This window comes from Pipistrellus hanaki (assembly GCF_964339955.1).
Source record: "Pipistrellus hanaki genome assembly, chromosome: 8".
In the NCBI taxonomy this organism is placed as follows: domain Eukaryota; kingdom Metazoa; phylum Chordata; class Mammalia; order Chiroptera; family Vespertilionidae; genus Pipistrellus; species Pipistrellus hanaki.
The window spans coordinates 3953050-3960210 of NC_140510.1; the positions used below are offsets into that span (position 1 = coordinate 3953050).

The 7161-nt window shown below is 69.9% G+C and overlaps 1 protein-coding gene across 1 annotated transcript; it reads right to left on the reverse strand.

Annotated features, from left to right (window-relative positions):
- Positions 1 to 342: 342 nt before the first annotated feature.
- Positions 343 to 1676, reverse strand: GPR17 (G protein-coupled receptor 17). Its single transcript, XM_084891414.1, has one exon. The coding sequence runs from the start codon at positions 1639 to 1641 to the stop codon at positions 604 to 606; it is 1038 nt and encodes a 345-aa protein (XP_084747540.1). The 5' UTR covers positions 1642 to 1676; the 3' UTR covers positions 343 to 603.
- Between the last annotated feature and the right edge of the window lie 5485 nt (positions 1677 to 7161).

Genomic DNA, 7161 nt, shown 5'->3' on the forward strand with positions numbered 1-7161 from the left:
GAGGAGCCTGCAGGCCGATGGCGGAGGCCAGCTCCCCCCGAGGGCTTCGCAGGCCTGACCACACCGCCCGCTGGTCTGCGCGGCCAGGACTCCGTGGGCAGCTGTGAGAAGCTGGGGTGGCAGGGCCCCGCTCCGAGCGGCTCCGGCAGCGGGAAGCGGGGGGGGGGGGGGGGGGGGGCAGGCCATGCTCTGGAGGTGCCGGCGGCTCCGCCTCGGTTTGTAGTGTGCGGCTCCGGAACCCAGGGCACCTGGCAAAGGCGCCAGGGAACGCCAGCACCCTGCGCATCACAGGAAGTACTGCGGCCCCTCCGCGCCCTCCCCCCCGCCCCCCGCCCGGGCCCTCCCTGCCGAGCCGCTGTGTCCGAGGGGAAGGAGCCGGAGCGCCGGCAGCACCCAGGAAAGGGGGGCTCCTGGGCCCCTCCCGGGCCTCCTGCCCTCCTGCTGCGGTGACGGCTGAGATCCCGGCGCGGGGCCCAGGCCGCAGGGCAGCCTGCAGACGGTGCTCCCTTTTTAGGGGTTTGTGCGTGGGGGAGACAGAACCACAAACTGGCCCCTGGGGGATGAGGTCTGACCTGGTGGGGCGGGCGTGTGGCTGGGGGAAGCTCACAGCTCTGGCCTGGGCTGCAGCTCTGACCTGGCGCTCACCGAGCTCTCGGTGGTCCTCCCTCCCAGGCTAGGGGGCCGCCCCGAGAGCCGGGGGCCGCAGAGCAGGCTGCACAGGGTGCTGCGGAACTTCTCGGCCACGAAGAAGTACACGACGGGGTCCAGGGCCCCGTTGAGGCTGGTGAGGCAGGAGGTGAGCCGGTTGCCCAGGGCCAGGGCGCGCCGGGTGGCGCAGGAGGGGCTGTGGTGGCGACGCAGCACGTAGACGGCCCGGTGCGCGTGGTAGGGCAGGAAGCACACCAGGAAGATGGCCAGCACCAGCGCGATGGTGCGCACCGCCCGGCCCCGGAGGCGCGTGTCCACGCGGGGGCCCCGCCGCAGGCTGCGCAGGATCAGCAGGTAGCAGGTCACCGTGGTGACGAAGGGGAAGGCGAAGGCCACGGCCAGCGACACGAGCGCGTGGGGCGAGGCCTTCTCCCGGTACAGCTGCAGGCAGACCACGGCGCGGCCGGAGCGCACGGTCTGCGGGCTCAGCAGCAGCGGGGCCATGGCCACGCCCACCACGGCCCAGAGGAAGGCGCAGGCCAGGTGCGCGTAGCGCGGCCGGCGGAGCTTGAGGGACCGGACGGGGTGCACGATGGCCAGGAAGCGGTCGGCGCTGATGCAGGCGAGGAAGTAGATGCTGGCGTACATGTTGAGGTAGAAGAGGAAGCCGGCGAGGCGGCAGGGCACCTCCCCGAAGGGCCAGTGGCTCCCGGAGAAGTGGTAGACCAGGCGCGCGGGCAGCGCCAGCACGGCGGCCAGGTCGGCCAGGGCCAGGTGCAGCAGGAACACGTCGGCCGGGGTGCCGGCCCGGCGGTCCCGGAGGAAGAGCCACAGGGCCAGGGCGTTGCCCACGAACGCCAGGAGGAAGTCCAGGAGGTAGAAGGAGGCCAAGAGCGCGTTCTCAAGCCGCGTCTCCCGGCCGCACGGGTCCGCCGCCGCCAGGGAGCGGTTGGCGGCCAGCCCGGGGGCGCCCTCGAGGCCGAGGCCGTCCATGCTGGGCTGGAGGCAGAGCCCGGAGCCTGAGGGCGGAGGAAGGGTGGGTAGGGCGCGGCCTGGCCTGGGGCGGGGACAGACCCGCCCAGCCCACCCGCACGCGCTCCTGCCGGTTCCCGGACGCACACAGAGCCAGCCCGGGGCTTTGTTCTGCAGACGCACCGCTGGGTGAAGGCTCTGCGCCGGGGTGTGTGTGGGGCGGGGTGGACTCCATGGTCTCAGACCCCGCGGTCAGCCCTGGGGGAGGCGGGAAGGACCCTCAGGGTGCTGTCTGAGGCAGGGTGGTACGTGGGCCTGAGCCCCTTCCTGGGGGGCAGGGACCAGGTTGCCTGGTCCCCACAGCCTTGCGTGCCCTGCTAGCCCTCTCGGCCTCCCTGAGGCCGGCACTCCCCTAGGGCGGGTGCAGTGTGGCCCCTGCCACAGCCAGGCGCTGCCAGAGGAGGGCCACTGGCCACGGGTGCTCCCAGGACCCAAGAGGCTGGCGGGAGCACCCGCCTGCCGCTCCCACATGGAGGCCAGGGCCCGGCCTGGCAAGCTGGGTTCTCCCCACAGACAGGCGACACGCACTTGTTTTGATCCCGGGCTGCCTGGAGACCCAAAAGGCGGGTACGTCCCCCCCAAACACTGGACCCTCCAGGCCTGGAGGGGGAGGTGCAGCAGGAGAGGGCCGCCTCCTGGCCCTGCTGCTCCAGTCCTGGGTGCCCATGGCTCTCCGGAGGCTCCCGGGGTGGGGAGGGGGCTGGGCAGGAGAGGGGCTGTGCCAGGAGAAGTTCTGGGTGCTGGCTCAGCGGGCTTTCCTCATGGGCCTCAGCACACTGAGCTCCTGCCTCACGGACAGGCTGGGCCCTGCCCGTGTGCCCTGGGCCACTGAGGGAGCAGGGGGAGGGCCCAGGGGATGGGAGGGAGCAGGGGGAGGGCCCAGGGGATGGGAGGGAGCAGGGGGAGGGTCCAGGGGATGGGAGGGAGCGGGGGGAGGGTCCAGGGGATGGGAGGGAGCGGGGGGAGGGCCCAGGGGATGGGAGGGAGCTGGGGGAGGGCCCAGGGGATGGGAGGGAGCAGGGGGAGGGTCCAGGGGATGGGAGGGAGCGGGGGGAGGGTCCAGGGGATGGGAGGGAGCGGGGGGAGGGCCCAGGGGATGGGAGGGAGCTGGGGGAGGGCCCAGGGGATGGGAGGGAGCAGGGGGAGGGTCCAGGGGATGGGAGGGAGCAGGGGGAGGGCCCAGGGGATGGGAGGGAGCAGGGGGAGGGCCCAGGGGATGGGAGGGAGCAGGGGGAGGGCCCAGGGGATGGGAGGGAGCACCCGGGGGAGGGCCCAGGGGATGGGAGGGAGCTGGGGGAGGGCCCAGGGGATGGGAGGGAGCAGGGGGAGGGTCCAGGGGATGGGAGGGAGCGGGGGGAGGGCCCAGGGGATGGGAGGGAGCAGGGGGAGGGCCCGGGGATGGGAGGGAGCAGGGGGAGGGCCCAGGGGATGGGAGGGAGCAGGGGGAGGGCCCAGGGGATGGGAGGGAGCAGGGGGAGGGTCCAGGGGATGGGAGGGAGCAGGGGGAGGGCCCAGGGGATAGGAGGGAGCGCCCGGGGGAGGGCCCAGGGGATGGGAGGGAGCAGGGGGAGGGCCCGGGGGTTGGGAGGGAGCAGGGGGAGGGCCCAGGGGATAGGAGGGAGCGCCCGGGGGAGGGCCCAGGGGATGGGAGGGAGCAGGGGGAGGGCCCGGGGGAGGGCCCAGGGGATGGGAGGGAGCTGGGGGAGGGCCCAGGGGTTGGGAGGGAGCAGGGGGAGGGCCCAGGGGATGGGAGGGAGCTGGGGGGGTCCAGGGGATGGGAGGAGCAGCAGGGAGCAGTGGCTGCTGATTGCTTTAAGGGATGGAGGGAGTGGACATCTAATTACATCACACTGCAGGCCCAGTGCACAGAAATTCGTGCATGATGGGGTCCCCTTAGCCCAGCCTGCACCCTCTCCAATCCGGACCCCTTGGAGGATGTTCGCCTTCCGTATTAGGCCTGATCCTGGATGGGGCCTAAACTGGCCGTCAGACCTCTCGCTTCCTATCCTGGACCACCGGCTTCTAATCACTCACCTGCCTGTCTGCCTGGTTGCCCTTAACTGCCCCACCCCCTCTGCTGGGCCGTCAGCCCCTCCCTGCCCCACTGGCCGGCCTGGTGGTCTCTTACTGGCCCCCCTCCCGACAGCCTGGTCGCCCCAGCAGCCTGCTTGTTCAGTTGTTTGGTTATCCCTTACTAACCCCCCTGCTGGCCTGGTCATAGGCAGCCATCTTTTTTTTGAGGGGGGCGTGATGGCTAATTTGCATATTACCTCTTTATTATATAGGATTTTTTTAATTTTTGAAGGGACCCATGGTTTTTCCCCACCCAAATGGTCCCCTCTGGCTCCAGAGAATTGCAGGATGCCTGAAATTAGCATTTGGAGGCCGTTTTCCTGCTGTTTCCAAGTGTGTGTGACCTGTGCGTATGGAGAGAGGGGCGGAGGGGTGGGGGGCCTGGGAAGAGGCTGGGCCTTTGGAGCCCAGGGATGAGGGAGGGCTGCTGAGGGCCAGCTGGGCGCCTCCCTCCGCCCCGGCCCCGCCCGCAGCCTTCCCTGCAGACTGTGCTGCTGACGGCGGCTGCCAGGGGGGCAGAGGCGGGCCTCAGGGACCCATTTTGCAGAGTAGGAGTCAGCCTGAGTCTGCGAACCTGCCCGGGTCACTTGGCCGGGCGATAGCCTGGGAGTTGGAGGCCAGCTCACAGGGACACCCAGCACCCCGGCCGCGCTCTGGACGGCCCGCAGCCCGAGGCCAGAGCTGGGCCTGGCTGGCTGTCCGCCTGGCCCCAGGGCCAGGGACAAAGCTTGGGGGGTCCATACAATGCGAAATGCAGGGCCCTTGTCAGAAAGGAGGAGCTTAAGGTGGTGACCGCAGAGCTCCTCCGAGCGTGGGCCCAGGTCCCGCCGCCCGCTCTGCTTCTCACCCGAGCCCGCCTCCCTGCCCAGGGCTGAGCCGCTGCAGGCGGAGACTCAGTTCCCAATGCTGTCAGCTGGTTCCCTGTCCCGCCCGCCAGGGGTGTGGTAGGTCTGCATTCCGCTCTCCCTGCCCTGCTCAGGGGAGGCCCAGGGCCTGGAGTGGCGGGCAGTGCCACGGGCTGCAGGGCCGTGGGGAGGTGAGCGACGCGGCGCGGCCATTCGGAGGCTCAGTGCGCCTGGCGGGCGGGCCGCGCTCCGCCTGCGGCTGCCGCATTGGCTCAGCCCGGCAGGTGAGGGCTGGCGCCGGCAGCTCCGGTGGAGCAGCTCCGGTGGAGCAGCTCCGGTGGAGCAGCTCCGGTGGAGCAGCTCCGGTGGAGCAGCTCCGGTGGAGCAGCTCCGGTGGAGCAGCTCCGGTGGGCAGGGACTCTGCGGGCCGCTCTGGTGAGAGGGTGTCTTCATCGGAGGTGCGTGCAGAGCACCTCAGGGCGGGCGCACGCCGCCGCCCGCCGCCCGCCGCCCGCAGCCCGCCGCCCGCCGCCCGCCGCCCGCCGCCCTTACCTCTCGCAGGTGCAGCCTTCTGTGAGCTCCCGCAGCGGCCGCGCGAAGCAGCTATTTAAGGAGAGGAGGGGAGGCGGCGGCCCCCCGGCTCTCAGGCCGCTCACCAAGGGCCCCTTGTGCGGCGGGCCTGCTGCCGCGGCTGAGTGCCCCCGGGGCCGCGCCCGCGCCCAGCTGGGCCGGCACCACAGAGGCCGAGTGTGCGGTCCTGGGAGCGCTGCGGCGGGCGGGCGGGGGCTGCTGGGATCGACAGACACACTAGCCATTTCAGAAGGGGACAATCTCCCACCACTGGCTGCCATGGCAACTGGCTCAGGCTCCCAAGCCTGCACAGGAGGCAGTGAGGGGCTGGTGAGTTGGGAGGGAGAGGCTGGGGTGTCTGTCTGCTGGATGACGGATCTTTTCAGGACACCGATGTGGGGCCCTGTGTCCTCCGATAATCGCTCCCTTTGGGCACAGCCACGGCCTTTATCCCGCCGGCCAGCTGCGGCCTCATAATGGCGCTGTCTGCACCTCGCCCCTCCCGGAGGCTGCCCACCGCCCCGGCCCCCAAGCTCCACTGGGGCTCTGGCTGGGCGTTCGCTGCTCCGAGACCCTCACACAGAGGCTGTTCCTCCACCTTTCCAAAAATGATGTATCCGGTGGCATGGGCCCCAAGCTGCCATTTTGAATTTCAAAAGACTTTTAAATACTTTAGTTAAAATGTGAAACATGTTTGTGGCCACCTTGTGGAGAAGCTGCCTTGAACTTGTTCTGCCTTGGCCTGCTGGCCGCGTGGGGGTGGCTGCCCTGCAGACCTAGCGGCTCAGGAGGAGGAGCTGGCCAGGAAGTGGGGCTCCATCTTCCTCCGCCTGCAGGAACCCTCCGCAGGCGCCTGCCTTCAGGTCTGCAGGGGGCAGGCCTGTCAACTGCGCATCTGGGTTCTGTCGGGAGAGCTGGGCCCCTGGAGTCTGCCTGCTGGTGCCGGAGGGCGCCTGGCAGCGGGCTCACTGGCTGGGGATGAGGGTGTCGGCTGCTGCCTGAGCAGGGCATTTCTGTGGTTGGGTGACTGCCCACAGAGACGGAGGTCATTGCAACAGGATTGGGGGAGTTGTGCTAATTCCTGTAGCTTTGGAACAAAAGCTGCCCCACGTGGGCTGAATGTTGTTCTGATGAGAAGAGGCCCCCAGGCGCTGAGTGGGCAGCGTGGGGAGCATGGCCTCCCTCAGGCTGCTATGGCAGGGCCCCGGGCTGGGGCCCAGGCGTCTGGGTGACAGTGGGGTGAGGACAGCCCCCTGGGCTTCAAGGATCTGGGGACTGAAAGGGGGAATCCGAGTCACAGAGCTGGAGGCCGAGGCCTTGGGTGGACAGGACGCCGGGGTCGCAGGCCGAGCAGCCCCCAGCCCGGGTCTTGCCGTGCTGTCCAGAGCGATGCCTGCCTTCTCCTGTGCCACCACCTTCGTCCTCCTCACCCGGGGCAGCGTGGCTGGGAGCCTCTGAGCACGCGGCCGCGGGCACTCACTCCAGCCCCTTGCCATTCCCACCACCGGGGGCTGGCGGGGGCTGCGGCGGGAGGATGGAGACAGGCGGGCAGAGGCCAGTGCTGCACAGCATGGAGCCCAGGCTGAGGGAGCAGGCCTGCCTGGGCCCCCACAGGGGGCTGGAGCGTGAGGGGCAGCCCTCCATTGCCAGGGGAACCGGGATCCAGTGGATTGGGTGCCCAAAGGGAGTGTGCCCCGGGCATTTGCAGATGGAGGCCGGCGGGGAAGGAGTTTGCCTGGGCCTCTGGACATCTTGGCCTGGGGACCTGGGACCCGAGGCCAGGGCAGAACCCTGCTGGGTGATCGCCGTGGTGCCACAGCCGCTGCCCAGGGCAGGGGCAGCACCAACCAGGGCCTCACGGAGGAGCCTGTGGGACAGGCCCCGGTTGGTGCCTCTGCTGACCCGCACTCCCCTTTGCACACACAGCCTGCAGACGGCTCCCCTTTGCACACACAGCCTGCAGACAGCTCCCCTTTGCACAGATAGCCTGCAG

Excerpts from the sequence above, each read along its gene's own strand:
- GPR17 (XM_084891414.1), bottom strand. The coding sequence starts at position 1,641 with ATGGACGGCCTCGGCCTCGAGGGCGCCCCCGGGCTGGCCGCCAACCGC.